General features: G+C 41.0%; 3 protein-coding genes across 9 annotated transcripts in view; all 3 read right to left on the reverse strand.

Moving 5' to 3' along the window:
* ndrg3a (ndrg family member 3a) overlaps positions 1-693 on the reverse strand; it is a 31,905-nt gene extending 31,212 nt beyond the window's left edge. For both annotated transcript variants that reach the window (XM_039612416.1, XM_031733045.2), the window contains exon 1: positions 536-693. The gene's annotated coding sequence lies outside the window, so the exon portion shown is untranslated. The remainder of the gene's footprint in view (positions 1-535) is intronic.
* An 830-nt stretch (positions 694-1,523) lies between these two features.
* phf20a (PHD finger protein 20, a) lies at positions 1,524-12,511 on the reverse strand. 3 transcript variants are annotated; one of them, XM_031733047.2, is made up of 17 exons: positions 12,356-12,511; positions 10,173-10,279; positions 9,365-9,536; positions 9,002-9,086; positions 8,618-8,694; positions 7,913-8,501; positions 7,748-7,798; positions 7,370-7,639; positions 6,935-7,129; positions 6,732-6,827; positions 5,946-6,101; positions 5,383-5,564; positions 5,172-5,271; positions 3,718-3,913; positions 3,172-3,613; positions 2,685-2,865; positions 1,524-2,559 (listed from the first exon to the last, which is right to left on the reverse strand). In XM_031733047.2, the coding sequence occupies exons 2-17, from the start codon at positions 10,253-10,255 to the stop codon at positions 2,417-2,419; spliced, it is 3,018 nt and encodes a 1,005-aa protein (XP_031588907.1). In that variant the 5' UTR covers positions 10,256-10,279; positions 12,356-12,511; the 3' UTR covers positions 1,524-2,416. The 3 variants fall into 3 exon arrangements, with proteins under 3 accessions (XP_031588907.1, XP_031588908.1, XP_031588909.1); XM_031733048.2 differs by lacking the exon at positions 12,356-12,511 and adding an exon at positions 11,246-11,859; XM_031733049.2 differs by lacking the exon at positions 5,946-6,101.
* A 2,581-nt stretch (positions 12,512-15,092) lies between these two features.
* arhgap46a (Rho GTPase activating protein 46a) overlaps positions 15,093-18,278 on the reverse strand; it is a 30,044-nt gene continuing 26,858 nt past the window's right edge. For all 4 annotated transcript variants that reach the window (XM_031733051.2, XM_031733050.2, XM_031733052.2 and 1 more), the window contains 3 exons: positions 17,977-18,068; positions 17,707-17,876; positions 15,093-16,760 (listed from right to left, as the gene is read on the reverse strand). In XM_031733051.2, coding sequence (XP_031588911.1) covers positions 16,566-16,760; positions 17,707-17,876; positions 17,977-18,068 — 457 coding nt within the window. In that variant the 3' untranslated portion in view covers positions 15,093-16,565. The remainder of the gene's footprint in view (positions 16,761-17,706; positions 17,877-17,976; positions 18,069-18,278) is intronic.

Raw genomic sequence — 18,278 nt, forward strand, 5'->3', positions numbered from 1 at the left:
GTTCTGTGCACTACATCTATTTAGCTCAAAGCTATTCGGCTAACATTTCTTTAGTTGTCACAGTCCGTTATGAGGCGTCGTGACAGGCCTAGTTGTATTCTAACTAGCTAAAACACGGGTTAACACTTAGCAAGCACAAATGTTAACAGTGAAAAAAAAATCCCAGATCACTGGCAACAATAACTGCACTGACAAATGAAGGGAAACAAGCTAAGCCGTTAACACATCACAGTGTCGCATCACAGTTGAGAGAAGCGGCTACGAACTCAATTCAATTCAGCTGCAGTTTATTTATTTATTTGTTGTTTTTTGTTTTTTTTAATGACTGGACCGCTCGCTCCCTGTGAGCCACTGGTGTTTAACATGTGGTTTTAACTAGTCCTCTAACGATCCTCTAACTGCTGCCATCATCGATGTAACAAACGCCTGGACAGTACAGACAGCAGCACGAACAGGTTGAGAAATCCAGCGAGCTGAGGTAATCTCCTGTGGCATCGGGCACATCTGTAAGTGGTAAACGGTTACAGAAACTCACCTCGACGATTGAAATAAGTATCCGGTGGTTTACTGTCAATTCTTCGCTGGGAGTGCTGTTGAATATCGTCGGTGAATTGTATTTCTAAGTACACAGCGAACAACGCTCGTGGCTGCCCAGCGTTTCCTCTGCCTCAACTAGTAATTCTGTGACTGGGCGGAACTACACGCTGCGGCGGAGACACGGCGGAGGAGCCAATGGGAAAGAGGCGGTACTACCCACAAAGAGGGGGGTGGGAACGGGAGGTCTCACTCCGCTCCGAAATCACGGAGACGACACTTTGCTCCCAAGGGAGAAACAAAACGTAGAGACGATCAAAGCCAGTGTTTGTGATGACTTAACAGTTCCCAACTTTATTAGATTCCCTGGGCTGCTGAATTTATCGACGATTAATTTTTAAACGACCGCTGTTTATAAGTCATTGATCAACAGATGAGCATTGAGGCTTAATATATCATTTTCCTGCTCATTCCTTCATTCACGATAGCGGCTGACATTTTGAGAGATTACACGATTACAATTCCCATCCAGTTTCTATTTTCAAGCCGATTATATAACCGCTCAAATCGGCTATGCCATAAAAAAAACAACCCAAAAAACACCGTATACCATCAAAATATGAATGATCCAACCATCGACTTCACTGGTAGTCAACATAGACAGAAGAGGACTACTCTGTTTTTATGAGAAAACATACAGAACATGTTCATCGCGATTAATATCAAGGATATTTTATTTATGTACCAGGAAATCTGTTTGCATTGTTCTGGACATTTTCCCTGCTTCTAAGCCAGACACACAGTACAGTAGCATACAATATGCTCATTAAAGAAGAACACGTTTTCTGAATGACATATTTACAAACAAACAATTTACTGTAAATAAACAGAATACAGGAAAAAGAACACATTTACAGGTTTTCTGAGTAATATGTCACTGACACAAGATGATAGGTTAAGAAGAGACAAGTCCACATTACAATTTTCAGTGAATCATAGGTCAAGTGCTATAGCAACGACAATGCAGAGTAATTTAAAGTAGGAACGCAAACTGATAAAATGGGTGAACGGACAAGCAGACAGCTTTTAGACAAAACTTTTCCTTTTGCCAGTAAAGCTAAAATAAGATGCCTTTGATACCCAACAAAAATAACTTCACAGTGTAGTGGAAAACAAACCCTTGAGGAGGTCAAAAAAAAAAAAAGATTTTTTTGTAGGGACCGCTTGTACAGCATCGTTACATACTAGATGTCTTCAAGTTTCTATCTGTCCACATTTACCAAAAGAATCTGACACATTATGGCATGATAGATGACCACAACTGAACACTGGGAGACAAGGTTATGCAAAACAAAACCATTAAAAAAAAGAAAAAGAAAATGTATTCAGAAATCTGCTGCAAAGAGTGTAGGTTCAGGAACTCGACTGCAATTTGCTTATAAAGTTGCTTCTGCATGTAAAGCACTGCGTACTGGGAGAGACAGGACAACCTCAAGCAGTAGCTCAGACAAAAGGCATTCATAAGGTTTAGAGTTGCATGGAAACACAGAAGTGTAGTCTGGTCCTAAAGGATTTTCTCCTGCATTTACGAGGTTACTTCTTGTGTTTTATCCTGATTTAAGATGCTCACTTTTCATACGTGTTCATATGAATATTCATATATGACACAAGCTGAGCACGGCATTGGATTCCACCACACGGACCCTTTTAAAAAAGGAGAAACAGCAGCAGAGGTCAGATCAGAGCAAATGTGCTGAACCAACAAAGTCTTGGACCTGCATGAATACTGTCATCTTTGCAGCCTGTGACCAGTGAGCTTCAGCCACTGCATCTCTTCTGCAGGCTGTGTGGCGTCTGAACCTGCTGCTCTTCTCTGACGCCCTCATGTGGAGCTGTACAGGGCGATCTGCTGCACCTTGCTTAGCTGTGTCAGCAACCGTTTCATGCGGTGTTTGAGCTGAGGCAGACGAGCCAGAGGTTCAGGAGGCTCCAGTTCCCCGGTGTAGTCCAGCCAGCTCTCCAGCACTGATGACAAGAAGTAGAGTTTGTTTCAGAAGCCCTTTGTGAAATTTTATCAGTCATGTTTTTAAATCAGTTTGGTGAGTTAAATTACCTAGTTGGACAGAAGCTATTAAAGTCAAAGGGCTTACCATCTAGCTCCCTCTCAATGAAGTCCATCCTGTGAGAGACCTCGTCCTGGACGGCATCTATGTGATCCAGCAGGTTGATCCGCCACTGCTGATGCTGCCTGCTGTTATCTGAAGCTTCTCCAGAGTCCTTGACACCCTCGTCCCTGTTCTCAGTCTGTGACCATGAGCCACCCAATGAAGCCTGAACATTTTTAAGGAAAAAAAAAAAAAAAAAGAAGGGGGGATTTACTTACAATCCACATGGGAGTTGTACAAGGACTTATTTGCAAATCTATTCACTTTGAGGAAAAATAAAGTTTATGATGGAGTCATTTTAAATTATATAATAAACATAAGGGGCCTGTACAGTTAAAATCTAATGCTCACGTGAGGCGAGTTATTCTGAGAAATGCTGACAACAGTATATTTTTATATATGACCATAAAGAGATTTTTTTCCCCCTCAGAAGAGCAGCTTTTCTCAGTTTAATTACATAACAAAACCCCACCTTGTTGCTGATGCCTGTGGATTTGGGCTTGTCTGTCTCAAGCAGGCTTCCGTAGCGTTGCTCCCTTTCCAGCAGCTCCTCTGTGCTCCTCATGCTGTCCTCCAGCTCAGAGCCCTGTCGGGTCTCCACTACCAGCCGCTGCTCCACTGCTGGATAATATGCCCGTGGTTTCTGGTAGCAGTGTTCGCTGGTAATGTAAGAGTCTTGGAAGGAAGGAAAGGGGGAAGAGGAGCAGGACGAAGAGGCGGTGGCAGCTGTAGCAGCCCGGCTAAGCTTCTCCAGAGCGTTGGACATTAAGATCTCTCCCCGGTTCATGTCCTCATCAGGAGTCACAGGAGATGGAATTGCATTGCTGCTCCGGCATGAATCTGAACCAATCCGTGACCTCTCCAAATGCTTCCAGGGCTGTCGCCATAGCTGCAGGTCAGGGTGAGAGTTGTTCCTGAAAGTACAGAAAAAAAAATCCAATGTGTGATTGATTAATCATTAATAATCGCTGAAGTGCACTGGTCAGAAATATTCTGTCTTGGGAATAATTGTACTCACTGTAAGACGCTCATCTTAAGCTGAAGTCCATTGAGGATCTCCACTACATGGTGCACATCTCCCAGCAGCTGGTGGGTGGTGGTGATCTTCTTGGCATTTTGGTGAGAGTAGTTCTCTTCCAGGAACGAGAGTCCATACATGTGACCATTGGTCAACCACTCTCGATCATACCAGTAACGTAGACTCTGCCTCTGACCTGAAATTGAGACGATTAAATATTAACTGTTTGTAACGGCAAAAATATGCTTTGACTGTTAGGCCACCAATATTCTCTCTGTACAAGCTAAACTGTGTCTGACTCCTTTTCTAGTTGGTTGGGAATGAATGGCAGATTGAAGAACAGAACACACAAACGTAAGCAAACCAAGTCAACTAAACAGATGTGTGCTAGAGGTCTTAGCTTAGCAGGTGATGTATTTTATCAGCTTCCATCATTAACTCCTCCACCTTGGCAATGTTAACACACTCTTCACGTATTTTCTTTTTAGCTAAAGTCAGCACTGTACAGTCATGCAGCTCTGCACTGTGGACACAGTCAAACACCCCAAAAGACTACATTGTTTAGTTCCCACTAATAACCAACTAAAAACAATAGCCAGCAATGTTCATGGTTTCTGTAATTTAGCTGTGTTTTGAAGACCAGGAACTTATGACTTTATATAAGCAAAGTGTACTGTGCCATACAGCGACACAAGGTAATAATTGTATGTCAAAATTCATGACTATGATTATTAGGACTAAACATTCTAATCTCAATTTAAAGTTACATAATGATATCATGTGCAGTCCAGTAAGCATTTAGAATCAGAGTGAAATGATAGCATCTTCAAACCAGGAGGAGGATGAAGAGGTTGAGAATTAGGGTAACAAAAATGAATCATATGACATAAAAATGATTACTGATTATTGGCTAAACAATTTAGCATCAAACAAGAGCTAAAATAACAACAGCCACAGGGACACAATGTTATAACTTGGAACAACTTTAAAAATATCATTTTTCGTATTGTCCAATGTTCCTTGGACATTGTCATTTTCTTATTGTCCACTAGATGGCCGGTTACACTTTTTCAAGATCCTTTTATTTGTCACGTACATAGTTATACAAGTATAACACGCAGTGAAATGTGACTTGATACGCTCCTCGACTGTGCAAAATAGAGAGAGAAAAGTACAAACTACAGCAGAAGCAAATGGTTATTTCTACCAGATTAGCAGAGCAAGCTTTATGATGGAAATGATGCAGTCTTAGGCTGGAGATCCAATGTGATTCTTATTGTATTTCTTTGAGGTCTGCCACCTGGGGCACATGCATAGTTGTTAAACTAATGTAAATTCTGTGCTGACAATTGTGCGGAGTCACACAAACATCTGCACAGTCCCTCGTGCTCACTGGAAAGTATAATCCTAGGTCTGCTTTAAAAAAATAAAATAAAATCATTTTTCCCCCTTACCTGGTGGGTCTCGGCAGATGTAGCAGGTGTAACGGTCTGGAACATTTTCTTCCAACAATCCCATACAGGTGCCATGCTGCCAGCACAAACAATCTTCACACTAACAACAACACAAACATATTTAACAAATTGTGAAAGTCTTACATTCAAAAGCAATAAATAATAAAGCCTTATTTAAATTAAAAAACAACAACAATAACAACAGGCTCACCTGAATCATGAAGTCATTCTCTTCTTCCACCTCACAGATGCATCTCACTATCTCTTGGTCACTGGTGTCTAAGGCACCAGAGTCCACACTCAGAGGTGGTGTAGTGACGTCCAAATCCACATCAAAGTCATCTTCACTCCACCCACAGCTATCAGTAGACCAGTCACTGATGCTATCCTCGTCTACAGTAACAGGGACAAAACAAACTGTTGGGTTTTCAAGTGAATGACACAACCTTAAGATTTAATTTATTTGAGGGTGATTCTGTTAAGTCTAAATAAAACTTCAGCTTGAATGACTGTTGTTTTTTAGTATTTGTAGCTTAAATGATGAAGCAAGCAATGGCAGCAAACAACAGCAAAGGATTCAATCAACCATGGGTTCAAAATGTGGCATTATATTGACTTGTTGCATGCATGAGTAACAATTGTACAAAGATGAGTCAAGCTAAACAAAATCTGCAGCATGGTGGATTGAATCCCAAAGGAACAGAAGCATGTAGGGAGAGGAAACCATCTACAGCCACACATATTCAATACACACACACTATCAGAAATACCCACCATCCACATGTATCTGCTCTGAGTAGCTGTATCCAGGCCTGCTGGGGTAGGCCTCAGGCTTGTGATTGTGTGAGGGGGGAGTTTTGAGTGGCAAATTCAATTTGGACTGAAGACCCAATACTGAGATGCCAATATTCTCCTCACTACCTGTGCAGTCTGTTAATACAGGGAAGGGGGAAGCACATGTTGAACAAAAATGTCAGCTTTAATAATGCTAAAAACAAGTGCCCATCAGGAAGTGACAAAATGTGGCACAAACATACATTATGGACAAATGACATTACTCAAGAACAATCGGGGCCAAACATGCAGCCCATATTTCAGGACTGAACAGTGTCAAATAACTAGTCAGTGGAACACCGCCTATACATTTGTGTGCATGCCAAACACACCACTGTGAATGCTACCCAGAATTAACACTAGTGCAGGACTTGTATGTTGGATCAGTCATTATCAGTGCCACAATAAAATCTGGCTTTTTCCATCCGTATTGCCAGCTAAAACACCTTTAAAAACCATCTAAAAAATGAAATAAAATAAATCAAGCTATGACCAATAGATTTAAGAGACAAGATGTTGGAGTTTTTTGACTGACATTATGGAGGGACAGAGGCAGACAACAAATATCACGCTTCTCCCACACACACAGGCTCAACCACCACACCAAGAGGACTGAATGGAGCACTTGATGCTTTGCAGGCTAGCCATTCCCACAATGTCACAGTGAGTGCGCATGCAGAGCAGCAGATATGTGATGCAGCCTTATGCCAAGCACCTGCTTCTTACCAGACTTGGCCTTCTTTTTCTTCTTCTTTTTCTTGAGTTTAATGCGGAGGAAGTCCTTCTGTTTAGGTTTTTCTTTCAGTTTATCTTTTACTGAACCTAGGGGCAAGAGTTCAGCTGCATGAGAGTATAGCAAACACTGCTAACAGGTTGGTATTTATACAAGCTGAATTGTTCTGAGCACATTTTCATTGCATCATACTGACCAATATCGAAGCAACTCCTGTCTGAGTCTTTGTCCTGCAGCTGACAGCCATTCCGGTCCAGTTGGTTCTCTTTGCTTTTCTCCCTCAGCAGTGCCCTCTGCTGATGGCCTTGAGTGTTGACTGCAGGCGGGGCTGACGTGCGTCTGCCAGCAGCCTTCAGCTCTCCACGTGGAGCCGTGGCAACTCCAACAGACTCTGAGGAAAATCACAAGGAATTTATGAGCCAAAGTTCCTGATCTCAAAGCAATGCTGGACATGCATATATTTATCACTTGGCCTCAACTCTGAAGTGTGTGATTTAAAATAACAGCAAGCCGTGACTCAGCATTTCAGATTTTACTATTGAAAAAGCGACGCAGTGACCCAGTTTATTTATTAAAAACTCTTCCTCTGTCACTTTATTTGGAACAAATGTCAAACTGGAGAATAACTCACGCATGGATGCAGAAATGGTGCGCCTTCTCTTTGTGCCATCCAAACCAGTGGCACCAGGCTGTTTCTCAGAGGCCCTAGTCTGGACGCTCCTTGTGGGGCTGCGGTCTGCCTCTGGGGGCTGTTCCTCGCCATGGTAATATTTCATGTGGTAATGCAGCAGCTTGGCTTTACGGAATGATTTTGTGCAGCCAGGAGCGCTGCACTTGAACGGGTTGTGATCAAGATTGATGGACAGGACAGGAGGAGGTTGGTTTTTGATAACTCGATACACTGAAACAGAACAACAGAAGTGCAGCATGTAAATAAAGCTCCTATTGTATTTTTTAATGAGTGTGAGAAATTGCAGTGCTTGACTCAATAATGTTAAAATGTACTCACATGGTTCTCTGCTGAACCTGTTGGGGTTGTGGAAACCCTGCTTCCTTACCGCTGTTAAAAGATAAATGAAAGGAACTCTTCAAAGTGCGCTCACATGCTTTCCAAAACACTAGAGAGCCAATGGCATATCTGCTAAATGACTTCATTTAGTGTGTTAACACTTACGTTTCACAGGCTGAGGAGGCGGCACATCCACTGCAGCCTGAGCACCTTCTGATTGGACGTTTGGTTTCTGCTCCACATCGCCACTGGATTCTGTGGTTGTCATAGTGACAGACACCTGCTCTGTTTGCGATGACATCTGAGTGGGCAACTCTGTGTATGGCTTGAGTGACTCTGTATATGGCTTTGCTCCAGTCTGTTCCATTTCCACCTCTTCCTTTTTCACCTCTCCATTGACGCGACACGTTTCGCCACCTTCCTTCTCGTCCTCCTCGACTCTCACGCCATTACTGAATCCTGTCCCTTTTTCGACATCCCTGGGCTTGATCTGCTCTGCTTTCTCAGGGATTTCCTCTTCTTTTTTGACAGTGGGCACAGCCTCTAGCTCACCATTTGTTTTCTTGTTTTTATCATTTACCATTCCCTGTTCATGCTCCTCATCCTCACTGTTGCTGTCTTCCTCCTGGTCTGAAGTGCTGCGTCTGGCTCGCTTGTTCTTGGGACCCCCGTTCTCCTGAGACCTTCTGTCTCTGCGGTTCGGGGCCCTCCTAACCATGTTCCTTTCAGAGGACCGAGACTTCCCTCCACCTCTCTGTGAGCAGGGCAAAGAAATAGCTTAGAAACAAAGATCTAAAAACTGTAGTCGAATCCAGTATATAGTATCATTTGTAAGAAAAAAACAACAAAAAAAAAAAAACATGCTGGTACCTCTCTGGTAAAAGGCTTCACATGTATTCCTTTCACTGTCTGGATGACACCATCATAAAACCTCACAGTGTAGGATGCTGAAAAGAATGAAGAAAACATACAACTGTGTGATCATTTTAAATGTGATGTGTGTGAGGCAACCCCCCCACCCTATGTAGAAATCAGATAAATCTAGCATTTTAGATATTTTTCTGCATTCCCAACAAAAGAGAAAGTACTTAGACAACAACACAGATTTCATATTGAAACCAAAAACAAACGTACAAGATCTCAGACTATACTCCATATAACACTACTTTGCAATGAAAATGCAAAACTTTAAAAACTAGTAACAAATCCATGACTGAAACTCACTTAAGCCCATTAACTTAATGTGATACTCACCATCTTTATTAACCGAAATGACCTTAGCAGGATAGAAACGGCAGTCAGACCAGCTGGCCAACACTTTGTCATTCACATGAAAGGCCTGGAGGGAAAAGATTTGACACTGTTGGCACCATTTCAAAGACTGCATTGGAGGTGGAGGTGTTAAAGGCTTCCTATAGTTTTATTAAAAATGACGCTTTTACTTATAAGTAAAAGCAGCAGTACCATTGAACTTATGCAAATACAAAAACCCAAGAATCACATTTCGCTAAGACCAGTTCAATGCAGTAATGCACTGTGCAACAAAGGGTAAAGAAGAAGACAAGGCAGAATGTCTCTACGCTACACATTTCAAAGCAAGCATGACTGTTAGCTTACAGGTACTGGAGCATCGTCATTCAGGCCCTGCCGTCTCAGCTGAATTCTCTCTACAGGTCTCAGGTAGGGACTTGTCCAGTCAAACCATTCGTCGTAACGGTGACTCCACTGCCGGTAATGGATCAACACTTTTTCATCTTCATAATCAATCTTCTCAATGTTGGCAGCATACCTACAGGAAGAAGTTCAATGGCTAGTTTATAGAAAGGCTGAATGAATGGCAAGTCTAGTGATTTAGAGCACTTATCATTTATCTCAAACATATAATGAGGGTGGCTTTAGAAATGAAATCAAGCTTGAAAATGTAAACACATAAAAAACAATGAACCATGGCACAGCTGTAGTTAGTGGATGGTGTGCTGGGCATTTACACATTACTGTAGTGGAGTTAGTTTTCATTTTTAAATTATACCTTTAGTACTAAACTGTTGTATACAATATCAACTGCATTTATACATAACCGTGTCAGAAGGAGTGCACGTCTATTATAAAAGACATTTATATTTTAAAAGGCTGCTCCCACTTAGCTTTGCAATAGCAGTGTTCTAATGATGTAGTCTTATCACACATTTAAAGGAATCATTCCTTTAAATAGAATTTAACATGTTTTTACATGATTTTCACAAGCCTTAATAATGCAGTTCAAAGTTGAGCTTAAGGGACACCTTGAGAACACTCATCAACATTTTTAAAACATTACGGTTACTGTAATAAAGGCCCAAAAACAAACAAGGAACGGAAACTTAGGTGTGAGAGGGAAGGGAACAGTAAAATGGATGAGAGAGGAATGAGTGAGGCCATGACTCACCAGTTTTTGAGGCTGTCTCTAGCCTCAAGCTGAGCTCCCACCTCAAATGTTATCCCTCTTCTGTTAGGGGGCGTCTTACTCATACTGCCCACATCAAGGCACCCTTCCTGTATGCACACACACACACACACACATTAACCATTAAAAGAATCTGCACTCATATGACCTCTGTTTTGCAACTAAGAGACATATATTGTGCCGAACAAGGGACACAATACACACGTGCACACACACACGACTGTCGAGGTCTTTACAGATAATAATGCAGTCACCTCTGTGTGTGCCTGAGGTCTTTCCTAAATATTTCAGCAAGTGACTGGAAAAATAAATCACTCTTTAAACCTGAATACCAATGTAAGACACCCCCTTTGTGCCAGCAGAACAATAACCCTGTCCAGCAAGGGAAAAATACTACCACTGTAGGCTTATACAAGCTACAGATTACAAATGTTGTTACATGGTGTGGCACAGTGTGCAGAGATTAAAAACTGATATATTAAGGTGAGCCATGCCCCTCAAATGGTGGTGAATATGTAGCCAGTACCAGATGTTCAGCAAACACTACCTCAAAGAATAGGAGTCTAAAAAAATAAAAAATAATCAATAATCAAATGTCCTCACACAGACTCCTAAGCGGTTTTAATCAAATTTATCACAGTGCGATTTCAGTGTATCCTTATCAACCACACACATCGAAAGAAGGTTCAAGAATGACAAAGATAATGTGCTCACTGTAGGCATTCACCACTACAGCAGGAAGACATTTCTGCACCGAGCTAACACGGGATTGATTTAACAGCACAGTCTGCTTAAACTGCCGTTGTCAGATAAAGAATAACGCTGATGAACTGCCGTTGTCAGATAAAGAATAACGCTGATGATCACTATTTCAGCTATAACAAAAATACAAATAAAAAATAATGAGGGTCGTTGGAGTCGATCAGAGGAATAGACCCAAATCCTCCCGATAACATCGCTTCTTTTGTCATGCGTACGTACACAGGACAGACTGACATGCCGGCGCCTTTTATTTAAACAACTAAAGAATCACACCATGCACCACAGCGTCTTACTTTTGTCCACGACGGAGCCTAATCGGTTCACCATAGCGGAGACTGTCGGGAGTAACTCCGGATTTCAGCGCAACCTACAAACCGGATGTCTTCACACTACCCTGCCCACGTGTTTTTTTGGTCAGTCGATTTCACATATAGACACAATGGGAGACAATGGTAAAGACCATTATGGTTGCACGTAGGGTATTCCCGCTACATCAAGAGGCGAACAATAGTCTGCTCGGCAAAAATACTCGATTTAAGATCAAACCGGGTGTTTATTGGCGTGCAGAGAGCTACACAGACGGCAGCGACACGGACACAGAAGACGCACAAGAGACGTGAGATGCCACAATCAGGGCACATGAAACAGGTGATAAAATTACTTTAATCTCAAAATTATCCGCTAAGACTATGTGTGGAGTAGCACATTTTGCATTGTAATATGCGTAGGAAAACGGAACCCCATATACTATTTTACCACCGGCCCACCCAATACCTTTAACAGCGTTCAACCGATATTTTCTAACTTAATAAAAGGGGGAAAAGCTGAAGAGAAAAAACACTCTAAAATGACTCGACATTTCCCAGATTTCCTTTTGTTGACCACTTCTACCACTATAGACGCGTTATTGTCCAGTGTTTTATAACCGGAGGGCGGAGGGCGAAAGTAACTGACACCTACGTCAGACCCTTTGACAAACACCACTGGTCGAACAAGCGCTGTGTAGGCGGGACGCTTACATTTGATTGGGCGAGCAGCTGTCATTCACAGAGCCATTCGCGGCCTCGCAGAAGGCCTACTTTTTCATACTTTTCTGGCTGTGTGTGCGCGCGGCGTGGAAATGCCGAGTATAAACTTCTCCAACTAAACAGCCACAGACATTTCAAAGCACAGAGTAACAAAGACCGTAGGACCTGAAAGCACACCTGCTATATAACAAATACAAAACCGATATGTACTCGTATAACATTTTATTACCTACTTCGTCACGTTTGTTTTGAACTCAAAAAGCCGACATGCGGCACCATACCGCTGTTGATGCACCCACCAACCGGGCCTCGGTCACGATATTACTGGGAATTCAAATCTGTCGAATGCAAAGTGTGGATATTCAAGCTTCTTACCTGTTTACCAGTCACTATTTGTCCGGTTCGATGTATAATCTGCTGTGTAACTGATTAAAAGCGCAGGAACCGCCGGCTCCGCCTGTCAGCTCAAGACCACGCAGTTAAATTTCTCCCCGTTGCATTCGCCACCGGCGCGGGCAGTGTGCTTCTGCGATGCGCATGCGCATTAAACGGACCAAAGCCCTTGTGAATATCAATAGGACGTTTCATCTCATAGTCTGTTTCATTTCGTATGTATAGATAAATATTCATTAAATATTTAATAACCTGCAATTTGCCAAACTTTATCTATTATAAACTGTAATAACTATGAAAATGTACAAAAATGTAAAAACAGTATTTGAAATCAGAAATGTAAGTCACATACTGTACAAATCCGTAATAAAGTCTAAATACAGGCACAAGCATAAATACAAGCACAAAAAATCAGAATTTCAATGGCTTTTTAGTACAACTGTTCCTTGTATAATGTTAAATTGTGTTTAATGTTTCCTAAATAAGTTGCTGTTTTGAACTTAGAATAGTAATGCTTTCAGTCCCTGACTATGCCCAGGGGACATGAGTGTCTCCCCGGTGTATGTTCGCCTGGATCTCTTTTCTTTTACTTGTTCGAGTCCCAAAGGCAAAGCCCAGAGCTCCTATTATCTTGCTGTAATGTTTATGTTGCTCGGGCTTTGCATCAGAATGATCGATGAAGCAGAGTGAAGTTTGTGTAGTGATGAACATAAGAATAAATATTTGAACATGTACAGTGAAGGCAATGACAGCTGTGGAGAAGTGTGTGTTTGTGTGTGTGTGTGTGGGGGGGTTCCGGTATATCTGATTGTTAACTCTTTCCCTTGTGAGTCTAAGGACAAACAAGAAAAATGGATTCTCATTCTCTGGGTGTGATTGCGTAACACACTGCAAGAGGACCCTGTTTAAAACTACTTTCTGAAAAACATTGGCTGATTGAGAAATATAATGGCGTATTACTTCTGCTTTTGAGAGTTAGATCCATTAACATTTTAAATTGCTAAATATAGCTATTAAATATCTTTTGTAACATGCAAGCCAAAAACAAACTTAATCCCTAATGATTACATTGAACTGATGTATCAATGTATACTTTAGTAGTTAAAAATAGTTTAATCCCTTAAATCAAATAAAAAACTCAACATTTTATATTTTAACATTAGAAAATATTTTAGTATAAAATCTTAGAGTATATACAAAAGAAAAAACAATTAGAAAATAAAAATAGGTGCAGTAATTTATTGAAATGAAGAAACATAAACAGAAAATCTGTATATAAGGCAAAAACTGAATATGTAAAAGTCTAATGGGCTTGAGTCATTATTTGGTATGATCACCATGATCCTTCATCACAGACTGAACTCTTTTAGCCAAGGTCCTAAAAAAATTATGTATGTATTATGTACTAAAATTATGTTTAGAATAAAAAGCTTACCAGGACTGATATATTTGTTTCCACTTGCATGAAAACATCCACTCACACTGTCATGTATGTGTGTGATATATGCAGAACTCCAAAAGTTCAATCTGTTCATCTGGACGTAGCGTTTTGTGGGAGAAACGTTTCGTCACTCATCCAAGTGACTTCTTCAGTCTCAGCTGACTGCAGGTTTTGATCAACAATCACTGACCAAAACCCATTGATTAAAGCCCACTGATCAATGGCCATGAGTACCATTCAACAGTGTTGATCAGTGTTCTTTGATCAGTGGGTTTTGGTCAGTGATTGTTGATCAATGGTCATGGGAATTTGCATAATTATGATTAAGGAACTGACCTCACAGCCCATTGTTCCTTCAGTGGGCTGGTTTCAGTCATTATGCAAATGTACTGTTTATAAGGTTTGGGGAAACCTGCAGTCAGCTGAGACTGAAGAAGTCACTGGATGAGTGACTTAAACGCTTTCTCCCACAAAACGCTACGTCCAGATGAACAGATTCAACTTTTGGAGATTTACTTTCCTGGATGATTGAGAATGCATCAAGACGATATATGCAGAAGTTGGTCCATTGCAAATTGTTGAATGAAGAATTCTATAAACAAGTGTGAAGGTTTGGTTGGGTGACCCATCCATGCAGTCTGAGGACCTGTGGTTCATTTCTTATATTCTTGCGAGCGTTACAGCCGTCTTTGTGTTACTTTAGCAAAGCTAAATCTGTTTTTAGCTTGTGGTAGCCTAGTTGAAGAAGCTTAGATAAATGTGTCCATTCATAAATTACTGTGCTTGAGGACTCAAAGTGCACACATTCACTTTATTTTTTTTACACATTTAAGTGCTTTCACACTCCAATGAACGCACTCTGCTTTTGTATTTCGCCCAAGGACACTTGGAGCACCTAGTGATCAAACCAACAACTTCCTGATTAGCAGATAACCTGCTCTACCTCCTGAGCCACAGCCACCCACATGTTAATAATGGCCCAAGAAAATATCTGGGTTGGGGCCTATCACACAGTTGTGACACCTGTGAATGATTCATGGGACATTGTTAACCAACTTAACAAACAAAAACATTCCTCTGAAAATGGTCAGGTAAAGGATTGGATTGAAAATGAATGATTAGTGATTTATCATACCTCATACCTGGTATCAGAGGACTTTGTTACTTTGTGTTCTTCCATACTTTTCTCCAAACTATTATTACCAGAATAAAGGCAAACTGCCCCAAACCAAAAAAATCAAAATACAAATAAATTACACACACTAGGGAATCCAACAGTAATTTTGAACAAATCTTTATTCATGGACAGTCATTCCTTATTACGATGAGAAAGTATGCCAACACACATACACACATGTACAAGGAAAGTGGTTTGAATCATTCCTATGTTCGTAAGATGAGCGGTTACAGCAGAGAAATGATCAGTTAATTACAACACAAAAGTTTTTTTATTGCTCTTTTACAGCAACAGTTAAGCTCACCCATAACCCAGACCATTAGAATACACTTACAGGAAGTTACTACTATTTTACATGTAAAATATTTACATCGACAAAGCCTTAAAGAGGGTCACAAAAAAGCTCAGTTTACATTCTCATAGCACTTGACAGTTAAATCAATATTCCATTCTCAGTGAAGGAGGCTTGTGTTAGGTTAATCAAATTTTCAGTCTGTGAGAGAGAGAAAGAGAGAGGCCATGTACAGTTCTCACATCTAACACCCGTTTTAAAGTAAGACCTGAGCCAAAAAAAAAAAAGCATAACATACGGACCACAAACACAAGAGAACTCGATTCCAATTGAAATTTATCTTACAGATAATAGAGAGAGTATTATCAGTTGAATAACCAGCCTCTCACGTCGTTACAGCGTGAGCTGTAATTAGAATTAACACTCCCGTCTGGCTTCGGCAATCGTTTGAATTTGGAAAAATCAAAGTAGTTCCATGTTTATTTGCTTAGAAAATTGCCACCATTCATTATCAAGAGCTTTCTGCACATCCCTCTAGTTTGTGCTTTGAAATGAAGCCTCTGTAGTCTATCAGAATAATTGCGGTGGAGCGGCTTTATATGCCTCGTAAAATTAAATACGAGGAGACCGGCTATCAGTACGACTACTCAAAACAGCACAGGCAAGCTTATTAACAAGACACCATTACAAGATCTCTTTTACATTTCATATGTTCAATTTTCTGTACATAATAGAAGGCTGTGCCTTTTGTTCACACGCTGACAATCACACACGCTTGAATGAAATCAACCAGGGGGGTGGGGAGAGGAGAAAAAAGAAAAAAAGGCAGAGCGTTAACACTGCTGCCTTATGTTTTTTTTGTGCAAGAAAGGAATTTCTGAAACTAATTTTGTACTTTGCACAGCCCAGTTGTCCCATGTAACTATAATACTACCAATTAGATAAGAAATAAAGGTAAACCTCTTCACATGCAGCGGTTAGAAAACACAGTCATTAAAGTGAACCACTTGTAAGCAGTCACTGTGGATTTTAGTATCAAAATCAGTGAATCCTAAGGTGGTGTGTTTGTCTTTCAGTAAGAAAGCAGGAGAGCGCAAGGGCTCAAAGTCCCAGCTAAAGCGGTTTTCGAACTCCTTGTGTTGTAAGAAGTTTAATGTCACCTCAACAGTTTCCAGTGCAGTCTGAACAGAGAGACAGTGTTTTTGCATGCTTCTAAATATATAACTGGAGACGTTTGAGGGCTGATCAGCCCCTGAGGTGCACTCTCTGTGCTTTGCAACCTCTACACCACCCCTTCAATGAAACTGGTGTCCAGGTGAACGATGAGCATTCTCAGGAAGGACATCTCCTTGCGGGTGTTCTCGAAGATGATCCGTGGGTCGTCGGACTGGCATCGGAGGCAGTTGGGAGCCATCACCATGGCCAGGTTGTTCACATCCATCTTGGTAATTGCGACATTGGATGGCTGAGCGAATACCTGGAGATAAAAGTGAAGGAGGGAGAGGAAAAGCAATCAGGAGGTGTGTGAACTGTCTGAACTTTATGTCACTTATGCATGAGTCATATTAAATCATCTAAAAAGGTCAAATGCTCAACAGTTTTATTATATAATTACTTTATAAATCAATCAATGAGATTTTTAAGAGTCAACCAACACTCTGTTTTGCTAACTGGTTATTCCAAAGTGGGTGTAAATGTGAATGGTCTCTTTCTATTAGCCCTGTGATAGACTGGTGACGTGTTCAGGGTGTACCCCCACCTCTTGCCCTACAGCTGGGATAGGATTCAGCACCCCCATGACCCCGACAAGGATAAGCGAGAGAGTATGGATGGATGCTCTCATTGTAAATGTGCGGCGTGAACTAAGAGGAGTAGGTATTTTGTTTTTTAAAAATAGCATGATTAAGGACAAGCAAACTTGATTAAGACTGTGTAATTCACTGTAAATAATATAAATGTTTACTATTAGGACGGTAAACAAATCTAACACTAGGTATGATTAACACTGTTCAAGAACTTTTGTCTTGTTTTTTTAATCTGGTGGACTACATTAAAAAGGTCTGCTCATGACAAAGTGCTCTGTAAAAAGGCTCAATTAAGCCAAAGTCATCCGACACCTTTTCAGTCAATACTTTGTCTTCATTCCAGTTTTTGATTCATCATTGTTTTTGTTTTTTTCACTTCTGCATTGCAGTTCTTTTTGAATGTGTGGTGCTTTCACTTACAGACAACTGTAACCACTCTTAAATGTTTATGTGACGGTTTTTCCCCCTGAGTTTTGTTATTAGTGTAAAGTTCAGTTTTAACTGATCTTTTGTTTTGAACAAAACATGTCTATATATAATCACAATGGTGTTGACTTACTACACCATGACTAAGGACCCTGCACGACAAGATTATGAATCTGTCAGCTTATTGGTTACCTGCAGGAAGTGGATGAAGTAGCAGAGAACGAGCCGGTTGAGCTCAGGCAGAGATTGCACCACAGCAATGGCCGCCACTGGGTCATCGCAGTTAGTGACGCACTGCTTGTAGAAGTTCATGGGGATGAGGGGTTCTTCCAGCTCCCGATACCATAGCTTCATCAGAGAGGCTGAAAGAGACATGACAAGAGATTTTTTTTTTTTTTTAATAAAGAAAAAAGTTCAAGAAGAAAACAATCAAATACTTTAAATTTTAAAGTCAGTGCTCACCAGGAACATTGGGGTCAGAGAGGTTCTCTGGAATCCTCCACTGGTCTACTTGGAGCTTCAGTGCATTCACTTCATCAATATCTCCAGGAACCCTGTGGATAAAAAGCAACCCTACAGTTACAACCAGCAGCCACAAGAGGGACCTCTACTTCTACTCTGCACATTCTTCATGCCTGGTGGCAAACCCCATTCCTCACGCACACCCAACTGGCCTCAAATGTGGCCTGGTGACTCTTGCTTTGTTTGCTGTAGTTGCATGAAACAACACAAAAACAGAATAAGCAATATAACCAAACAACACC

The sequence above is a fragment of the Oreochromis aureus genome, linkage group 5 (assembly GCF_013358895.1).
Source record: "Oreochromis aureus strain Israel breed Guangdong linkage group 5, ZZ_aureus, whole genome shotgun sequence".
NCBI classification, from domain to species: Eukaryota; Metazoa; Chordata; class Actinopteri; order Cichliformes; family Cichlidae; genus Oreochromis; species Oreochromis aureus.